The sequence below is a fragment of the Serinus canaria genome, chromosome 19, assembly GCF_022539315.1.
Source record: "Serinus canaria isolate serCan28SL12 chromosome 19, serCan2020, whole genome shotgun sequence".
NCBI classification, from domain to species: domain Eukaryota; kingdom Metazoa; phylum Chordata; class Aves; order Passeriformes; family Fringillidae; genus Serinus; species Serinus canaria.
This window is the reverse complement of record NC_066332.1, coordinates 4,574,390-4,595,896: the sequence shown is the minus strand read 5'-3', so window position 1 is coordinate 4,595,896 and position 21,507 is coordinate 4,574,390. Positions and strand designations below refer to the sequence as shown.

The window sequence follows — 21,507 nt, the reverse complement described above, 5'->3', positions numbered from 1 at the left end:
AATAAATGAAGACTATAATTTTTTTTTTTTTTTTTGTAAATGGGAAAAGTATTTCTTTCATTCTCCCATAATACGAATCCAGCAAACAGGAAAAACATGAACCCAAACCAAAGCTCAGACATCACATCTGGGGAGAGACCAAGCATGGAAAATTTTAATCCAAAGGTTAATGTTTGGGAAGCTCCGAGTGTGTGAAAAGAGGGGTTAGATGGGTGCTGCTCCACGGCTCGAACAGTTATTGCCGCCAAGTGGCGGCTTTCAAACGGTGCCTGCCTGCCCCAGCCCAGGCACTCGGGGTCAGGAGCTAAAATAGAAAACAACTGAAATCACTGGAAGCAAACAAACACTCAGATCAGATGCTGGAAAAGCCAAGCGAGGAAGGAGCCAGCAGCAAGAAATGCAACTCGAGCCCTGTGACTGGGAACGGCCTCCTGACTCGCCCTGGGTGAATTGCACCAAACCACATGCTGCTGGTGGCCCTTGTGACCCTCTGCTGCTCCCCCACCCCTCCTGTGCCACCTCCAAGGTCACTCGACAGCCCTGTGACACTCCTGTCCCAACTGTCACCTCCATCTCCTTTGCTCACTACTCTGCAGGGTGACACTAGTAGTTGTCACACCTTGGGGCTTTTTCCACCCCACACTTTTCTCACCAGAACCATCATTTCCTGCCCAAGGATAGAGCACCCAACTCTTCCCCTTCCCCCTTCACCCCAACCCAGCAGAAACACCTCCCTGTACCTGCTCAGAGCAGCATCTCTGCTTCTCTCCTGCTCACTCCACCCTTGCACCCCGAGCTGCTGGGCTCCTGCATCCCCAATCCTGCAGAAGCTCTGCCCTCTGAGCATCTCATGCCCCCATTTTCCCCACATCCTGCCTCCAAAATGCCTTTGTCTTCATCTTCTGCATTAGATTATGCCCTTTCCAGACTGCTCCTTCCAGACACTAGAAATCTCTCATCCCCAAAGCTCCAACAGAATAGCATCCTAATTGCCTTTGTTAGGGCTGGGGCCATGCCTGTAAAACTGCCACGCCGGGTCGGCACTAACAATAGCTTAAAAGCTCCAGGAGTTCAGCGTGGAGCCCTCCCACACTAAAGCAAACACAAAGACAAGGGACCATATGTGTGCAGAGGCAGCAGTGTCAGGTGGGTCGGGCCCAGTCCCCGGGGCTCCCCGGGGGTGGGAAGGGAAGGCACGGCCCCGGCAGGCGTGAGAGCATCCGGCAGAGCCACGCTGCCCCCCCAGCTGGCCAGGAGCCTTCCTGGGATCAGCCAGGGCACAGCTGCTCCCAGGGGCAGCAGGCAGGCTCCAAGGAGTGTAGCAGGCCCAGGACCTGCAATGCCTCCATGGTGTTCAGCAGCCTAAGATAGGAAATGCTCAGTCAAGATCAGTGGACCTTAGAAGCCCTTTTTTCTGCCTTCAGACCCTTGCTTATCTCTCTGTAAGACTACAGGTCACATTCCCCTCAACCCCTACTATTGGACAATTCCTAAAACCTCTATACCCTATAAAAACCCCTACTTTTTCCCAGCTTGGCAGAAGAGCTGTCCCTGAGAACCTTCACAGAAGATTCAACAAAGACACTCCTGTGGAACCTCACCCAGCACTTCTCCTCTCTGTCCCTGCGTGTGCCTAAGGCACCTAGCAAGCACAGAGCTGAAATCAAAATGAGCTGATAATCACTAAGAGCTGATATCACCTAAGCCTGCTAAGGTGGCCAGTGGCTAGGGAAGCTGGACAGGCTGTGCTGAGCAGGACTGCACCATCTGGACCCCGCTGGGGACACCCCAAAACCCGGCTGAGGTCGCATTAAAGGAGTTGCAGCACCCATGGGCTGGGCTCTGCACTTGCCAGAAGGGCTGGGCTGATTGTCTCCCAGCTCCTGCCCAGGCAGCTGCTCCCTGGAGCCACAAGAAGGTTTGATAATTGAGACAGAAAATGACTGTGACCTTCTGCAGAGCAATGAGCAACACCTCCCAAAGAGCTGGGGTGTCATACACTGCTGCCTCCAAGGTGGTGGTGCTGACCAGAGAAGCATAAGGATGGATGATGGAGTTCAGCTCCTAATATTCTAATTTTGAGGCTGTTCAAGGTATCAGGCTGCTAGGGAACATATAGACACTGGCCAGAGAGGAGGAGAAGGAGGAGAAGGGTTCAGCTCCTAATATTCTAATTTTGAGGCTGCTCAAGGTGCCAGGCTGCTAGGGAACACACAGACACTGGCCAGAGAGGAGGAGAATGGGAACTGTCATCTGTTAGCAGAGAATCACTGCAAAAAAGATGGGAAAAACATAAACTAGTGAATAAAAATTGAAATGGTTCTTTAACAAACCACTGGGTAAGGTAAACCCAGCTTAGGATCAGTGCCTTGCTTGGCTGAGCCCAAAATCCAGGCACTGCTTGCTCCCTGACCACACTCTGCAGGTAGAAACCTAAATCTGATGAAAACTAACTGCAGAAACATGGAGATAAAAATGAAAAGGAAACAGAAGTGAGGCTGAGGCAAAACACCAGGAAGCTCTGTAGACACTGCATGTCTTTTTAAGCTTAGCCCAGAAAAAAGGCTCTAAAAGCACATGCAAAGCACTTCTGCCTGGGCAGGGGAAGGGAATGGAGATGCCAAGGGAAGACCCTGAGGAGCAGCTGAAGGGGAATTGTGGCAGGGCTCACCTGCAAAGGCAGGGGAAGTGTGTGATAGAAACGTGAGCAGACCAGGCTGGCAAAGCCCTGGCTCAGGAGTGGGCTCCCCCAGGGTCTGTGCTGAGGGAAGCATGTGCTAGCACGCTCACAGGAGCCCCAGCAGAGGCCAGGCAGGCGTGCTCCAGCTGCCCGTGGACCATCACTCCTCATCCCTCCAGCCAAGGGGGAAAATGTAATCAGAGCAATTTCTATTAGCAAGAATATAAAGACTTGGAAGCTCTGGGCTGTCTCTTGACAACTAATTAATTACCAGGTAGCATCCTACTGAAGCTGCCAACACAGCACACACAAGTTCCAGCATGACTGAGGGAGAGGGATGAACTTTACAATAAACTCCAGAATTTTACTTCATCTCCCGCCACCATCTGAGATCCTGGGGGAACAGGAAGGGGTGGCAAGAGGCAAAGTCTGAAACCATCTGGGATCATCATTAACTCCTTCACTCGTGGCCTCTGAAACAAAAATGCCAATTTTGCTGTGAGCAGCAGCTCTCAGCCAGATGAGCTCCTTGGGTACTCCATTTTTTAACTGCTCTTCTGCCAGTTTCTGCCATTCCCAGAAGGAGGACACAAAGGGACAAAGGCTATTTGGGCTGCAGAGGCTGTCAGGGAGAGCAGTGGAAGCTGCTACCCATTGTGATACCCTTTGTCAGGACATCTCATACAAAAAAAAAAAAAGTAACAACAAGCTGGAATTGAAGATCAGGATGTGTGACCTGTCAGGGAGCTGGGCTTGGGCAGCCAGGACCAAGAATCTCAGAATGGTTTGGGTTGGAAGGGACCTTAAAGTTCCAACCCCTCTGCAACTGAATACTCCCATGATTCATTATAAACCTCATGGCAGCACTGTGAGGTCTGAGCTAGGAGACAACACATGAAATCTGAGCATATTTAGGGGCAGTCATCCCAACATAACATTTCTCAGGGCTCTAGAGCCACAGGGAAAGATAGGAGAGACTGTTCAGTGTGGCACAAATGGCCTGAACCACCCAGTTTTGTCTGCACCCAGGGTGGTATCACACTGACCATCAGCAGCACCTTGATCAGCACAGGGGACAGTGCTATGTTTGAGGACTGCTTTGTGGAGCTTTTTTACATGTCTCAACTCTCCCACCACTTGAGACAATCCAGGCAGCTTCTGGGAGCAGAAGCCTCCATCTCCCTGCTCCACAGCTCTACTGGTGGCCACAGATTTCAGCACAGCCACAGGTCATCTTGCTCAGGTGCAAATGTTCTGGGCTCAGCCAAAACATTTCTTTTCTTTCTTAGATTTACTTGATGTAAGTCCAAAAACTGAGATGACATCAAAGAGCCCATTGAGCAGATCCCCTCCAGAAACACAAGGGGACTTTACCTCGTTAGCACAAACACAGTTCCCCTGCAGACTTCCTGGGAACAGCTGAAGCTGCAGCACACTTCAAAAACCAGCCTGCACATCACAGGGCTTGGGGAGGAGCTCAGTTCTGGCTCAGGATTGTTGTCAACCCTTTCAAAGCCCACGCAGGATCACACACCAAAACTGTCACAGCCCTGGGGGGAACAACTTTCTCTTTGTCCCCAGGATATGGGCTGTAAAGGCAATGGCAGGGCAGGAGCTGTCACAAGAGCAGTCAGGGAGGGCATGAAGCCTGATGTGAAAGAGAGAAAGAGAAGACTTAGAGGATGGATTTACCCCTGCTGGGACTGGTCAGTGACTGTTTCCCATGAGCTAACAAGAGGAATGAGTGTCCCTTCAGGATTTCAAACCCGTGCCAAGAGCTCATCTTTCTCTGAGGGGTGGCAACTGCCAGCAGTTCTGTCCCTGCTGCACCCCCCAGCTCAGATCTGCTGCTGGCTGGGGTCTGAGGTCACTTCCAGAGGGACACAGGAGACCTGCAGGAGCCCAGGATAAGCCATGGCATGGAGTGACAATCAGGAGATATGCTGCTTCCTGGAAGAGTTGGAACTGATGTGCAAATAATGGCAGAAAAATGCAGGGCAAGGGAGGGTTAGAGAGAGATTAGTCTGGGGCACACTCTGGGAGATACACAATGTTAAGTATGAGGGCAAAGGAAATGAAAACTGGAAACTCAAACATAGTCAAGAATCCAATCCCAGCCTGGGCAGGAAGTTTACACTCTGCTTCTAAATATACATGTTTTTAAATCAACAAGCTTTCTTGTTCCTCAGCTCTACTGTACATCCACACGGGAGAACGAACCGGATGGAGGCACTGCCAAGCTCTCCTGGCGAGGTGTCCTGAGCACAAGGGACAAGGCAGGGGTGACACACATCCCTGCCATGCCCCAGCAGGGAAGAAAAGGCTTCCCTGCTCCTGAAGATGCTCTGGGAGAGCAGAATTCCCAGCTCCGAGCTTGCTGCTCAGCTCAAATGCCTTGCAGGCAGACTCTCCTGGGCTCTCCAAGTGCCTGTGGACCTTGAGGAGGATCCTGTGAGCTGGGCTCAGCTGTGGTGCCTCCTTCCTCCCTGCTCTCTTCTCTGGCCATTGCATTCATGCTCAGCAGCCCGACAGTCACATATTTTTTTTAATTTGATATAATTATCTCCTAGAAATTACTGTACACAGCCTCTTGGGATCTAAAGCAATTAAGTGAAGATAAATTTCTTTCATGGAGCAAGCTGTCAAAGGATGAAGCAATTTCATTCCCCATTTGAAGTGGAAGCTTTGGGTCATGCATGGTTTATTTGAAACAATGCCATCACCTAAAGCTGCTGATCTTATCTGTCTCTCTCTGTCTCTCCATTTCAAACTGCTGAAGATGTGCAGCGTGGCACTGCCTGAAGTGATGACATCTGGCACCAGGCCAGCTGCAGAAACAAGCTGCTCCTCCCCGAGCCCGAGTGCAAGAGGCCAAACATTCCTATTAAAAAGGGGGAAGCCGAGGTGAAATCTGGGAAGAGCTGAAAAGTGGGAATCCTGCCCGAGGGAACAAGCTCCAGGAGGAGCAAGGTGCCAGCAGAAAGGGGTGGCACTGCCCAAGACAGGATGGGGCATCTCTGAAGGGTAATGCTGCCAGGCTTCCTCTTCCTCACCAGACTGCCCTGAAGCCATGTAAATCAGGCTTCCAGGATTTCATCACCAGGAGGAACAGCCCATGCCCTTCAGTCTGTAGGAGGAGAGACATGGCAGGGTGGAAATTATACCCATTAGCACACGCGTGCTAAGTCTCTCAGAATTTCCAGCAAATTCTCTCCTGTCCTCACACTTCACCGTGCCAAGATGTTTCATTTTGCACAAAAAAAAAAACCCACATAAGAAATGAACTCATTTAAATAAACCATTCTCCAAAGTGGTGGATTTTATCCTGGAAAGGGGAGGATGTTGTGGAGCAGTGTGGATGTGGTGAGGGCTTTGCTACCTCCACGGGGTCAGAGATTCCAGAGATTCCCAGGAAGAAAGGCCTGCTTAGCAGGTATTCCATACTTCCCAACTGAGGAGACCTGGAGGATCTCTCCCTCCCCACATCAGGACAGTCACCAACTCAAGTCCCAGCGAAATTGGTGAGGATGCTGATGTCTAAATGGAAGTTTTATTTATGAGTGTGAAAACGGGCAAGTGCTGAGGAAATTCAGCTCCCACGGCCTGGACTGATGAGAGCATTTCATCCATGAGGCTTCAGCAAAGCTCAGATCACTGCTGATTAAATCTTTACTCATTAAAACTAAAAAAAGTTACTGGTACTAGAGGGAGCTAATAATAAAAACTGGCAAGGGGTGCAAGTTCCAGAAGCATCTGGGTGACTTAAGAGCGCAAAAATGATCTTCAGGAGTGACCTCAGCACCAGACATGTGGCACGTCACCTCAGCTGGGAGGTCACTGTGTGAGCTCCACAAATGCACAGCAGCAGGCACGTCCCTGACACACCCTGGGGAGCTGCTCCAGAGACACTTTTCCATGGGAATCACACATGGAAGAGGGATCAGGTGAAGTGACACAGCTCTGGAAGGATGAACAAACATCCTTCAGTCACACATGGAACAGGTACCAGGTGAAGTGACAGCTCTGGAAGGATGAACAAACATCCTTTAATCACACATGGAACAGGTACCAGGTGAAGTGACACAGCTCTGGAAGGATGAACAAACATCCTTCAGTCACACATGGAACAGGTACCAGGTGAAGTGACAGCTCTGGAAGGATGAACAAACATCCTTCAGTCACACATGGAACAGGTACCAGGTGAAGTGACACAGCTCTGGAAGGATGCAGCAAACTCCTTTTCTTTCTGTGCATGGATATAAATCTCCTTCCTTCCCTAATAATGGCTGCTGTAATAAACATCACATCGTTTATGCTTAAGATAAATACGGAACCAGAATGTAAATCTGTTCTGCTGTTCACAGAGCAGGCAGGCAGTAACTCCTCAGAAAACACATTTGTCTTCATACTGAGAGCTTGTGTTTATATGTGCATCTACCTAGTCCAAGTACAATGAAGTTTTGGGAAAGTTTAAAAAAATAAATCAATGAAATGACTACAAATAAGAACCATAGTTGTCACTGTTCATAATATATAAACAGATAGACAAATATTTGTTACATATGGTGGAGAAAATGCTTTATGTAAAATGCTGGTATGTAAAATGCTAAGGCAAATTTTGTTAATTTAAATAAATTATGGGTTTTGCCTTATGTTTAAGGAAATATATGCAAATATGTTATGGGGAAAAATGCGGTTAAATTATCTGCTGGATTAAATATCCAGCATTTTTCATCTCCCACCACAGACACAGCCAGGCCAGCAGCAGTCCCCTGCTCATGTGGGGTCTGTGTTTGGGAAGAATTTTAATGCTTCCCAATGAACCTTCCCTTAGTACCCCCCTGTCTTCCTAAGGGACACGGGTGGCCTGGGGCTGAGGCACTGGCCTGAAATCCTGGGTATCAGGGGTTTGTTCTCATCCTGAAGCCAAGGCTTCCTGTGGGACCAGCTTGGTCCCTCAGCCCTGTGTACCTCTGTTGCCAATCCCTAACAAGGAAATTGCTTTTCCTTCTGTCACAACGTGTTGTGGAGATACATTCATTAATGCCTGGGAAGTGCTTTGACTTCAATGACTTTGAGAAAAAAAAAAATCAATAAATAAGATTATGGTGGTATCTTCTTCAATCAGGGTTTGGGATGTGACAACAGGAGGGCACTGAGGGTGACAGCTCTGTCCTGCCATGGGAGCTGGGCTCTCCAACCTCGCCCAGCCCCAGCCCAGCGCTGCCAAAGGGATTTGGCATCCACAAAAACAACACAAGGCTCAGCTGGGAGCAGAAACGTGGGGAGCAGACTCCAAGCTCAATGACAGAGGTCACCTTCCGTCTCCCATAGAGACAGAGTAGATCCCCATCTGTTATTTGGGCTGACCACTCCCTGCATTCCACCCCGTCCACTTCTTTGGCAAGCTCTGCAGGACGTGGATCTTTCTTATTCAGGATAACAATGAGGAGTTATTAATTGGGTCTTTTTTCGGGTTTCCTGAGGTCCTTCCCATAGCTGCCTTGGTGGATACCACAGCCGTCCTCACCTCCAGATGGGATTTGAGCATTTCAGTTGGGCAGAGACAAAACAGTGCCATGAAGGAGGGTCCCTGTAAAGCTGAGCCTCGGGCAGAGGCCAAGAGTCAGGTTAAGGACTGAGTTTAGTACCAGAAAGAAGAGTCTGAGCAATGACAGTGTATCCATCTGGCAAAGCTGAGGCAACCCTGAGTCCCAGGGACCTCCCGTGATCCCAAGCACCACAAGAACACCTGAGCAGCACAGAGATTGTCTCAGGCCATGCTTCATGCCCAGGGACAGCTCAGCCAAGCCAGAGCAGCCTTTTCATTTCCTCAGAGTTTCTCTGGGTAGCAATAAGAGATGGCTCATTGGGAGGGGATCCAGCATTAATGGTGTTTTAATGAGGCCTTTCAATACACTTATAGACTAATCAGCAAATTCCACTGGAGGAGGTCTGGGCTCCAATATGTCATTCCAAGTACACTAAAGCTGTGGCAATACCTCTGCATGGCCAGAGCCGTGCACTCTCTGGGCCTGATGTCCTGCCAAGAGGCGGCAGGGTTTGTGCTATCTGGGTGCTGGGGCAGCAGAAACAAGGCCATTTCCCACTGCAATATCCCAAGGGAAGTGAAGGGTGCACACAGTGTGCTCCAAGGAGGTGCTGCACCTGGTCTGCCTCTCCTTTCCTAGGTCACTCCACTATTCCCAACTCCAGGAACACACGGTCAGCGAGTTTCTTGAATAGGACATTTCCCGTTTCCCAAGAATCTGTGAACCCCTGGAAGCAGCTTTTAGGACAAAAGGCCTAAACACAAGTAAGTTTCCCACCTCACTACACAAACCTGGCCTGACCATGACACAAGTGAGGACGCTGGACAATGAGCATCATCTGATCCGCATGGAAACATCCAACCCCAGGCATGGGACGAGGCTGATTTATCCTGTCAGTCTCTGCCTCAAGGAGCTGATGATCCCATCTCACTTCCAGAAAACACTTTAAAAGAGCCTTCAGCTGACACCAGAGCCAAGCTGTGCAGGGCTGGCTGAGCACCCGACACGTGCTGGGGCACGTGCACAGCTCACACCCTGATTCACTTGGAGCTCACGCTGTGGTTGAAGCGCCCTGTCCAAGATGAGCCTGGAGGAGAGGCAGAGGAGCATCCAAGGCTGGGGAGGAAGGCATGGAAACATCACAAGCCACTTGAGAAAACTCCCCACGCAGCGTGGTAGCGCTCCTTCCCTCCCCATGCCAGGAAAGAGGCATTTCAGGGACAGGGAAGGTTGTTTCCACCAGCTGCTGGTTCTTCCCTCCCTGTTCCCCCCCGCAGGAGACAGGGCTGCCTGGAAGGCAGCACCCTGTGCTTCCCTGCAAGCTGTGCCCAGACCACAAAGCCACTCTGCCTCTCACTGACACAGGGGTGAAGAGAACACGTGTAACTGGATCTTAACACGTTGGCAGGTGGTTCCTCACCTCGCAGTGCGACTGCAGTTCCCACACACAGCCCGGGCAAAGCAGCAGGACCCCAGCTCTGCACGGGGGGGCTGCTGTTAGATCTGCTCCTCCTCTCCCCCCTGCCTGCCCAGGGCTATGGAAGGACCTGTTCACACCTGGCTGTGGCAAAGGGGCTGCAGGGCTTTGAACTGCTGCTGCCTCCAGCGCCGTTTCACAGCCCGATGCCACGGCCGTGCGTCAGCAGCCCCGAGCTCTTGGCATGGCCGGGCCAGAGGATGTGAAAAGCTCCTATGCCCCAGAGACTGCAGTGCACAGGATACGGCCTGGATTAAAATCTGGTCAGCAGAGGTCTTAAAATGTCAGTGTAAACAGGAGGGCAGTGCTGGCGGGGCCACAGGGAAGCTTGCTTGGGCTTATGCTGCTTAACAATAGGTTCAGTGACCTGGACAAAGAAAACCTCTCCTGATAAAGCCAGCAGATTAGACACTGACTCAAACCTTCCCGAGGTTTCAAGAGAGCAGCTCAGTAACAGGCAAAAACTTGGTATTGCTCAGTCACTTACTTAGGAACAAACCCCATGCTATTTAGCACAGTTGTGCCTGCAGGAAGGAGCAAAGGCTGCAGGACACTGGGAGTGTCCATGGGTATAGAGGACAGTGGGACAGCGCAGTGTCACCTCCTCCTGAGGAGCAACATGTGGAGCCTGGAAAGTCACAGCTCAAACACACCAGGAGAGCAGCTCAGGGGATCCAAACCATGCCCCAGACTGTCCTGCCTTTCACTCCATCTATTCAGCCTATAAAAAACAGGATGGGAACTGGGGGGACTTGGGACACACTGACATATCAGAGCTAGAGCAGACACCCATGACTTCCCAACCTACAGCAAAAGTCAATTATTGGAAACTGAGACAAAGCAAATTTAGCTGGGAAATAATGCGTGTTTTTAAGTGACTGAAACTGGGCCTGGTGACAATTTGCTGAGGATCCTGAAGGGTTCTCAGCCTTCCAGAATCAAGGGTTTGTGCTTTCTACAAGACCTGCTGTTGGAAATTTCCTTGTGGTTTCATGAGGCAGAAAAAACCAGTGGAGATGGCCACAGCTTCCCCAGCTGGCCAGCATCCGGGGCTCTCCCGGGCTGGATTCCCCATTCCCAGAACTGACACACACCACCCTGGGCTCCTCTTTGAAGAGGGGGTTTCTGACCTGTGCATTCTTCCCAGAAGTTCCCTGATGTTCAAAGCACCTTGCTGACAGACAGGCAGGTGTGCCTGTGACAGTGACCACCTCCCCAAACCCAGTGTGGGGGCGGAGGGGAGGCGGTGGCCCCCCAAACACAGCCCTGGGCAAGGCACGGGGGAGGGCTCCCAGCCCAGCTGTGACATTTCCTTTCACCTATACCTGTACAGCTGTTTCCTACAGGGCTGCAGCCTCCAGTGAGATGTGTGAGGCTTCTGTAGGTGCTTGGGAACAAGATGGAACAGAAACGCTTCACACCTGGCCCCAAAATTACAGCACGCTGGCAGGTGGCCAACATCAACTGGCAGAGTACCAGTTGCAATGGACATCAATTAAGCAGCCTGTCATCCTCAGACTGCAGGCTTTGCTTTTTGCGATCTGCATCGCTCCTTAAGCCTTCAGCAGCACCAGCACTGGAGTTTTCCAGATGGGATCATTTCCCGCAGATTCCACTCGCAAGATTTATTGCAGTTTTTTTTTTTTTTCTTCTTTTTAACCCACCCCCCCCCTTCAAGAGGCTGAACTGTTATTCCACATTGCAGATTTCTCCAGTGCTGGATTCAGCGTTCTTGTGCCGTGCTAGTGCTTGTTTGCCATCGGTTCACTTCACATTTAGCTGCAGAAACTCAATTTTAAGAATATCCTCAGAGCACTCTTGGCTTAAAAAGTGATTAAAAACTGAGGCCAAACAATAACTGAACAGGATTCCTCTCTGGAAGATGCCCTGCACAGCCCTAGGAGATGTTGCAGCAGTCACTGGACAGGACTTGTGCCTGTTGCTACAAGGCTGCATTTAAAACAGCACAACAGACACCAGCATTGCCTCCTCTGCCACCCAGACCTGGGGACAGGGACTGAGCCTGGCACTTCCCACTGTGCTAAAGGCACCTGGCAAAGACAGAGAGAGGCTCCCATGGTGCCCACGCAGCTCCTGAGGTCCAAGGTGATGCCAAGGACAGCTGAGGAGTTCAAAGCAGGTGATGTTCCCCCCACTACCTTCATGGTGGCATAAAATCCAGCCTCTCCTCCATCACCCCATGACATCATCTTCCAACATGGCCCATAATTTAGTTTAATTGCCTTTTACAATCCAAAGGCACCACATGAAAGGGAAGGTCGAGGCTGGGATGGAGTTCAGATACTGGTCAGAAAATGTAAACACCTCTGACTCTGCTGCCTCGGGGCTGCCAGCTCCCGCCAAGTCCCCGCTCCCAGCAGGGCTGCCCGTGGCAGGGATCTTTCACTGCTTGTTTGGAAACCAAGGCAGGCAGGAATGGAAGGAGTTTTTCAAGGATGACTCCTCATTGGACTCTCCTCCTTGGGGCTCCCATCTCGGCTCACAGTTTCCCTTTTCCTCTCTGGACCAAACTCCAAGCTGGAAGCTCTCGCTCTCATGGGCTGAGAGCATTTGCCTGCCAGCTGGAGGGAGATGCTCCAAGGCTATGGAATGGGAATATGGAAAGGATGCTGAGAAAACAAGTTACATTTGCTCACTGGGGTTTTCTCTCTGCTTACAAAAAGTTTTTGCTCTCAGAGCCCTGGTCTTGCTACCTTTTCTCTGATGCCTTGCAAAAAGTCCTCCCAAAATCACTATAGTGTGGCCACTCCAAGGTGGATTTAATCCCTGGCATTCCAGGAGTCATTAGGTCTCAGAAAAGACAAAAAGCCTGGTGTTTAGAGGCATGACAGAGCCCAGTCACTCCAACAGCTACTCCTCCTGGGCTTTTAAACCTGGGGCTCCCTTTCCAAGAAGCATCAGACATGACTACACGCTGCCAAGAGATCTCTGAGAGTCTTAGGAAGACTGAAATACCACAAATAAGTGAAGTGAATAACAAGACAGGACTAATTTTAGCCTAAGCCTAAATAATAATTAGCTCCTAAACAGCTAATCCAAAGGCTCCTGCCCAATCTTGAGCATTCTGGGGCAACTAGAGAGAAGGTCACATTTGAACTGTCCACCTGGGCTGGACAGTGCAGAGGAAGGAGATTTGGGATTTCTAAGGAGAATAAAGCTTGGGATTTAGGCTATCTGCACTGACAGGTGAGTGAAACAAGGAACAGCACCAAGTGTGGGAAGCTCATTGGCCACCCCAGAGCAGGAGGAGCCACGCAATACCCAGCTTGTAGGTCTGGCAGTAAAATATTGCTAATTAATTTTCAGAGCCTCAAGTTTTAGGGCTTTCATTTGCCTGGGGAGGTGAGACAGGGTTGAGACCAGTTGAGTGGTGAGTATCTGAGACAGTCCACTCCACACATGAGCATGCACATGAGGGAAAGGAAAAAAAGTGCTTTTCTGTTTGAGAGGAGGGAACCACGGTGACTGGCCCTATAAGCACATGTATTAATCATGCACCGTCTGGTTTTAATCCACACACTGCTGATCCTGCGTCTCACTGTATTGTTATCAGGGGAAGGAGTATTTCTCCTCAATCTTATTCACCAGCCAAAAGCCTGAAAATGCAAAAAACACATTTGTGAAGTGCCTTCCCAAGGACCCTGGGCCCCGGACCTGGTGAGCTGGGGCTGCTGCCTTTTTATTGGCGTTTAAAAACCTTTTATTAACGTGTGTCAGGGCTGGGGGAGGAGAGACAGGCTCAGGTTTCAGGACCCCCCATGCAGAGAGGTTTATTGTGGGAAGGGACATTAACACTTTCTCCTCCACAGCTGCCCATGGCTGGGGCATGTGGCAGAGGGTGTGCTGCAGGCACAGGCCTGGGGGATGCACACGCTGAGCCCGTGAAGAGCTTGCAGGGATGTGAGCAATCCCTGCCTGCAGAGAGGAGAACCTCCCTGCTCTGCTCCACATCAGGGATATCTGCAGCCCTCTTCCAGCTTTGCCATGAGCTCCATGGGGTCACTGCAGAGCAGGATGCTCTCGAGACAACAGCATCCAGTGAGAGCTGAGGAATCCAGGACGTGCCCCAGGTTCCCAGGGCTGCACCCACGCACCCTCACCAGGGCTCTCTTTAACCTCAACACGACCCAAGTGTTTTCCATTACCAGCACCATGACTCCACAGTTGCCACCTTCCCCCTTCCCGACCTTAACTCAGCCATGCTGCTGCTCCCTGCTCCTGCCTGGGGTCTGAGGCTGGGTGAGGGAGGTCCTGGCAGTGTCTCCTTGGGCTGCAGAGGCTGCAGACACAGCTGACAGCTCAGGCACCAGGCTGCATAGTTTGCTGCTGACTGGTACGGTCGGTGGTGTTCCATCACACAAGCTGCAGTGGAGATGTGCCCAACACACACACCCAGGAAAACAACTCTGAGTTCTGCTCACCCCAGAGCCAGCTTTTGTTGGTTACAGCTCCAATGACAGTGCAAGAGATGATGGGAAGCTCTAAGTGTCCCACTGGCTCCAGCAGGAATTCGAATGCGCGGCTCCGTGGCAGCGAACGGAGTCAGAACGTTTTCACTCAAAATAAGAGCCAGGCCAAATGCTCAAAAACTTACTGAGAAACTCTGGCTGAATTCTGCACTCCATCTGCTAAATGGGACATGGAGAACAAAAAGGAGTGGGAAGCACAGTGTTTGTCCTATGCAGCTTACAAAACAACCACTCTCTTGGTAGAGCAAAGAGCCCAACACCATTTTAAGCCCAATTCCTTCTGGTCCTGCCTTTCAACAGATTGTTTTCCTCTGAAATATTACCAATTAATTAAGAAGCTAGAGGGTAAAAAAATGGGGTAAGGATTTGGAGCATCAGCAAGCAAGGTGAGATAGCCTTGTAGTAAAAGTCAACTGCCTCTTCCTAGCCATGCAAGTGGTAGAAAAAGGACCCAGAGTCACTCTGGCACACCAGAACCCACAAGACATTTCCATTGTGCCATATAAAGAGCAGTACATTCTCATTGCCTCTCCAGCAAAGAATCTGGGCTGAAAACTGGGCCAAGACTGAGAACACAACAGAAAGAAATTTGGTGCAAAAAATAACTCCTGCTAAAAAGCAATGAAAAATCAGTATGGGAAAAAAAAATCAGTGCCAGAGAGAGTTGCTCTGCTGCCATTGCCTGCTGAAGGCTCAGGGACACAGATCCCAAAATGCCACCATGCTCAGCACAGACCTTCCACTGCAAACAGCCCAGAGATGCCTCCCACAGGCTCAGGATGGTTTGGGTTGGAATGGATATCAAAAAAACCATTCAGTTCCAACCCCTTGCCATGGACAGGGACACATTCTACTAATTGGAGCAGGCTGCTCCAAGCCCTGTCCAACCTGACATTGAACTGATGAACTGCCAAGGAGTTGGATTCACCTGGGCTCTGCATGGGAGGGCGAGGAGCAGATGGTGGAGTGGAGATGGCACACAAGTTTAAGCTGGGTTGGGGGGAATTCTTTGCTAGAAAGTGCCTTTTTGTATCTTGCTCACAGTCACTCCCATGTGGGTTTGTGCCTCTCAGTCCTGGCTGGCTCTGCAGTGCCTTCTGCAACACCCCAGTCCTGCAGAGCCCAACAATTCCTTCATTAATGCTGCAGAGGGATAACATTTGTGGAACAGGGCAGTCACTTGACTGTACTGACGCAGCTGCAACTGCAGTCTCTTTCTAGAGCATTTCCAAATGGCAGAAAATGGGCTAAGTTCATCCAAAGAGGTCACTTTACCTTCTATTCCAAGGTGTTTACCTCAGCCCAAGCTGTACCTGAGAGTCACCCAGCTTCCTTTTAAAATTTCCAAGGCTGGAGAGCTCCTCAAGACTCACTAAGGAGGCCACTAAGCGCTGAACTACCCAAAGGTATGAAACCTTTCCTGAAGTTTCTTAATTTATTTTGCTACAATTTCTGCCTGTTCCTTCCTGTGCTTTTCAGCATGGAGCTGGAGGCCACCTTGTTCATCTCTCTGCCTTTTCCCTGAATTTCCTTGAGACTGAAAAGCCTCAGTTCACCCAGGTCCTTCTTGGAAATCAGGCTTTTGAGCTCTCTTTGCTAACTCACTGTCCTCCCCTTCATCCTCTCAGGTGTCCTCTGCACAGTGAGCATGCACACCTGCTGTCTCACCTGTCTGACCACTAATAAAAACACTGGTCAGAAAGAAATAAAGGGGTACAGGCACAGGCAGACCTGGCTGTTTCCCTCTGGGATCAGTGCTGCTTTTTCAGCAAAACTGAGATAACACCATGCCTGATATTCCAGAGTTCCTGGGTGGCTGATGCTGAGCTGTGAGGGCACCAACTCCCACCTGTGGAGTTGTGCAGTTTCTTTACAAAGCACCAGAACCAAAGGGAGCTGGGACAGGGAGAACTCAGCTGGGTAGCTCAGGTGTAGCTACAGGACAAAGCCACAAAGATGAGTGCAAGTGCCTGGCAGGGCAGGTAGATGGCACTCCAAATAAACTGGTGTGTGGTTAGAGGAGGCAGAGTTCAGGGAATACTGACCCACTCCCACAAGTTACAGGGCACCAGAGCTGCTCAGCCACCTCACCTGCAGGCTGGGGGCTCTGGTTTGTGACTGCTGGGAAAAGAATCTGTATAGGGGTCCTTGGATTGTCCCCAGCAGAGCCCCCCTGAGGCCACCACACACACTGGGCAAACCTTAGGGCAGCAATGGCAACTGCACACTTATTTTTTTAACCCTGTCAAATAGAACCTTGAAAATTCATGCTTCCACAGACATTTCCTGGACTAAGCTGCTTCCCCTAACTGAGAGGGCTCCTGGTTTTACTGGGAGCCTGTGCTGCAGGCAGTGCTGTGAGCACAGGCTGGGGCAGACAGAGAAGTGAAAGAGAAATTTGCACCTTTGGGTCCCTTTGTGAGAAAGGTCCTGAATTTCTCACTGTCATTTCAGGACAATGTCATGAAGAAGAAGTGGCACAGGGAAAGGCACCTTGCCATTGTCACACGCAGGCTCTCCACAGAAACCTGCTCTGCATCCCCACTTCTCCTCCTGGAGCATCAACTCCTCAGGGAGGGGACACTGCAGCTTCCCAGATGAGCCACATTTTTGGAGCTGCAGCTCTGCCTCCGAGCAGGAAACTGTTGAGAGCCACTCTCATCCTGCCGTGCCTCCAAGGGCATGCAAAACAAATGCCATTGTGCCTCCTCCATCCCCCACCAGGCTCACACACATTCTCCAAGTGCAGCCCCCAGATCCCTCCTGGCCAGGTGGTGGCAGAGAGCAGACCCAAAACCCCACATCAACAAGGGAACTGATTTCATTATTCTAAAAACAAACAGCCAAAGGAAAGTTCAGCCTAGAATGGGCTCCTAGAGCAAAGAAAGGAAAATAGAGAGCGGGCAGTGGGGAATGCTTCATATTCCTAAAAGCCTTTTGTACGTTAACACATGGTGTCTGCTTCTCTCTAGTCACCTATTTATCACTCTCCTCTTTAGAGAAGGAAAAAAGTCCTGGCTGCCTTCCTAAGGCAGAGTTTTGTGGCCGGGGGGAGGGGGAGGGTGCTTTAAGCATGATGCAAACCATTTGGAGTGCACCGAGAGCTCTGCCAACACAAGCTGCACTATTTAAACAAGTGAGGAAATGATCGTATATACAACATGCCAGCGAGCACACACACACCAGAGGAAGTCGAGAGGGGTTTTCATGACACAGAGCTGGATGTCAGCGGCTGAAAGGTCGATATTTTCCCTTAACACCCTTCTCAATGACTTAATCGTGTTCCGTTTGCACAGAAAACTTCCCAAGAATAAAAGTCTGGAGGAATCGAGGGGGGATGTTTGGCCTACTGCTGACCTTGTCCGAGGTCCTCTCCACGTAGCAGGGCTCCTGGGGGGCGACCAGCAGGGGAACGAAGCCCGAGAGCAGCCGATCCTCTTCCAGGCTAAGCAGGGCAAGGTCGTCATCTGGGTCCTTGTACAAGGGCACCTCCGACTGATTCACTGTGGTCAGTATGTTACAGAAGTCAGCCAGCGTCGCCCACACATCTACAGAGACCCTGGGAGAACGAGGAGAGACGTGAGCAATTCAGGGCTGGAATGCGTTGGGAGTTGCCTGCAATGCTGCAGCGAATACCAGAGAGGTGAGGCGAGGCGAGCCCGGCACCGCTGCCGCTGCTGCCCTGCCCCGCGGGACGGCCCCGGCGCAGCTGCGCTGGCACCGACCCCGCCGGGGACCAGGGACCGTGACCCTCACCCCGGCCATCGTCCCCCTGCATGGGGACAGCTCCCGGGATGTCCCCTTCCCGCTGCTCTGCCCACCTCTGCCCGCGGGGAGCGGCTGCCCCGTGCGGAGCCCGGCCCGTTCCAGATGATGTTACTCAATTTTAAAGCCTGCTGGAAGGACAGAGTGAACACCCGCCTTGCTGTCGGGGCTGGAGGGGCTCTTGGAGGGCTCCAATCCACCCTGGGGGGATCCAACCCAGCCTGGAGCACCCTCTCCTTCACACAGTTCTTATCTGCTGTGACCACGTGCTGCAGCCACAGAGATTTTCACAGCTAAACCCCAGCCATGGGGGGTTAAAGCCGTGTTTTGTTTCTGGCCATGGGTTTCAACTCTCACGAGTGACCTGCAAAGCTGCCTCTGCCATGTCTCACATTCTCAGAGTGGCAGTGATGTCCAGGGTGCAAACATCCATCACACATCCCCATGGCTGAGCACAACCCAGAGAAGGCCCAGCACTCCAGAGAGAGACAGTGTGGAGAAAGAAGGAAAACCAGCAATAAGCATGGGGCTACTACAGCTGACCAGGCTGCCTTGCACTGCATTTCCCCTTCCTGTTTCTACAAACACTCAGATTGGGGTTTTTTTAAGACATAAACTGGGATTTAAGTAGGAAATAGGGGAAACTGGGGCTGATGTGCTTCTGGTAGGCTGCTCCTCCAGTGCACACCTCTGGAGAAAAGCAGAGGGAATCCAGCATCCCCGGGGGTGCAGCAGTGACCGGTACGGGCCGAGGCAGCCCAGGGCTGGAGGGAGGCCCCCTGCTCTTTGAACTGCTCCAGGTGGACAGAGTCTGCACTGGGTTATTTACGGGAATCAATGTACCAGGAAAGCACACTGAAATGAAACATCTTGTTTTCAAGAGCGTCCTGGGAGCCAGGCAGAATGAGGAGCCATTAATCAAAGCCCGGCACGTAATCAGCACACATGTAACGCAGAGTCGCCCATGTCCCTGAGCCAGCCCTAGCCCATGTCCTGCAAAGGAGGAGAGGTCCTTCAAAACCCTCTGGTCGCAGACACCAGGAGCTGGGTTCATTCACAAAGCTCCATCGCTTGGCTCAGCCAGGTCTGGCTGTCAGAAATGTTTAAATATGGAAAAAAATAAACAGTTGCAACACGTTTTTCGGAGGGATCTGTCCGAGGCCCTTTGTGATGTAATGGGAAACGCTGCGTTTGTGCTACCAGCTGGAAAATAAACAGAGCTGCGAGGGTTAAAAGGAACTGAACTTTCCACGACCCCTATCTGCAAAAGAAGAAAATAATAAGAGGAATGATCCACTGCCCCACAGCCCTGATAGTTTATCCTCCGGCCCAGGCTGCAGAGACAAGCACCGGATGTGATAGGGCTGCTCTGGGCCACCTCCAAGGCGAGCTCTGCCCATGGGAGATGCACAGGGCTTGGGAGGCTCAGCCTCCCCCTGTGCCCTGCTGGCAACTGGGCTTGGCTGCCTGAGGCCAGTCACATAGCACTGGTGGGGCCCCACGGCCACGAGGGCTCGCTGGGATGAAGGAGGTGCAGAGGCATCAGCAAGGAGGGGAATGAGAAAAGTGCCCAAAACTGCTGGGGAATGAGAGCACTGGGGTGTTGGGGACAGGAAGAGATGCAGGGGACATTTCCAGGGGGCTGGGACAACCAGGTGTATGGGGCTGTGGTGGAGGAGAGGGGAAAGAAATACATTGTAGAGAGCTTGCCCATATTCCCGAAAAACAGAGCTGCAGGGAGGGGATGCTGATGACAGTGAGGGTGAGAGGGAGGCAGAGGGCAGTGGCAGCATGCTGGGCTGGACTGGGATTCACTGCAGGGCCAGGGTGGTGGTGGCAGGAATATCAGCACAGATAAAGTACAGGGAGCATCTCCCTCCACAGGGCTTGGCATCCGAAGTCTGAAAAATGCCACAGGAACAGTCACTGAGCTGGCACTGCTAATGCCCTTGCAGGCACCCAGCCCAGCAGTTTCCTTCCCTCTCCCCCTCAGCAGCACTGCCAGGCAGGGCACCCCTCAGCACCCCTGAGTGTGAGAGCAGCCCCTGTCACTTCATCCTTCACCTACAGCTTGACAGTGCCTTGCCATATCTCCCATTTGCCCTGGGCGTGACAGATTCCCACCCTGGGCTCGCTTCAGTCAAACCTCAGACTGTGCTGGCTCCCTGGGTAGCCAGCTCTCACTGCACTGCTACCCAGCAGCACCCTGCAGAGCCTTCAGAAAGCCAAGAAAGAAGTAGTGTTGGCATTTTTCCCTGGTTTTCTCCTATGATGGCAGAGGCAGCACTGCAGAGATCAATTCTGACCATTTTCTGCCACCCCTCCTCCTCTGCAGCACATCTCCCATCAGTGCCACCACCAGGATCATTCACCAGCTGCCACTGCTGGCAAAGCCAGCGAGGACAAACGGCTCACACTGACACCTACGGCCCTGGGAATCTCCTGCTGGGACATGCACTTGCCCTGGAAGGTCACACAACACTTGTGAGCCCTGTCAGCCTCCTTGTCCCCACTGCCCCTGCCCAGGACCACTTCACGGCCACCCGCAAGCATTTCTGGCTAATGTCACCCCACGGCACGGCAGTGCCGGAGCCTCTGTGCAGAGCCCAGGCAGCTCCAGGTGCCTGGAAGCTCTGTGCATGCACAGTGCCACGGCTTCACCGTCCCTGTGCGGAGAGAGGCCCCGAATTACTGACAGCAAGCCCAGGCATGCAGCTCCCAGGTACAGGGACGAGGCTCCCAGAGCTTTTAACCGAGGAAGCGAGAAGGGGGTGAGCGCGAGGTCTTTCCTCGGAACGGGGGTTCATTCGCTTCCCCACAGACACATTTACATTTGCTTATTCCACTAGGACAGGAAAAAAAAATAAGAGTTAATTTCTTTTTTATTGCCTCAGGATTCCAGGTTTAATGTAGCTGTCAGTGTGAGCGCAGCCCAGCTGCAACGCCGACGGACACGGCCCGGCCAGGCTGCGGCGAGAGCCGCGCGAGTGCGCAGCGAGCTGGACCGCAGCCCTGGGGCTGAGCGCCGCCCCGGCGAGGCTGGGGAGGGCTCCTGGCAGAGATGATGCCCGGGTGGGCATCACCTCAAGGCAAAAAGCACATAACAAAGTATGGGGAGAGCAGAGGATGCCAGGGCGAGCCTGCTGCTTGCTGAATCCCGGCGCGGGGCGCCGCCATCCTCACCGGGGGCGCACGCTGCCTGGTGATTAATATCAAGCACAATGACCCCGCGTTACAAGCCTGCGGGGGCCTGTGGAGGTGGCCATTTCCTGTGTAATACCAGCTTGTTTAAACACTAACATCCAAACTGCACAGCTGCAGCACAAACCCGGGAAGCGCGGCGCAGAAGAAGCCCTGCATTGTGCTCCCAGCCGCTGCCGTGCAGATGGCAAACGCCTCGGGCTGCTGCTCCTGGGGCTGGGCACCGGCACCGCCGGCTCCCGGTGCCCGCCGGATGAGCGGCTCTGCATCCTCCTCCTCCCGCCTTTCCTTTCTCCTGGACCACGGGAAGCTGAACTAAAAGTGCCTCCTTTGCAAGGAGCA

At 51.9% G+C, this 21,507-nt stretch overlaps 1 protein-coding gene across 5 annotated transcripts in view; it reads right to left on the bottom strand.

The window, feature by feature from the left end:
• The window catches only part of SMG6 (SMG6 nonsense mediated mRNA decay factor), a 106,474-nt gene that overhangs the window by 28,527 nt on the left and 56,440 nt on the right, over positions 1–21,507 (bottom strand). For all 5 annotated transcript variants that reach the window (XM_050981975.1, XM_050981973.1, XM_050981974.1 and 2 more), the window contains exon 13: positions 17,557–17,758. In XM_050981975.1, coding sequence (XP_050837932.1) covers positions 17,557–17,758 — 202 coding nt within the window. The remainder of the gene's footprint in view (positions 1–17,556; positions 17,759–21,507) is intronic.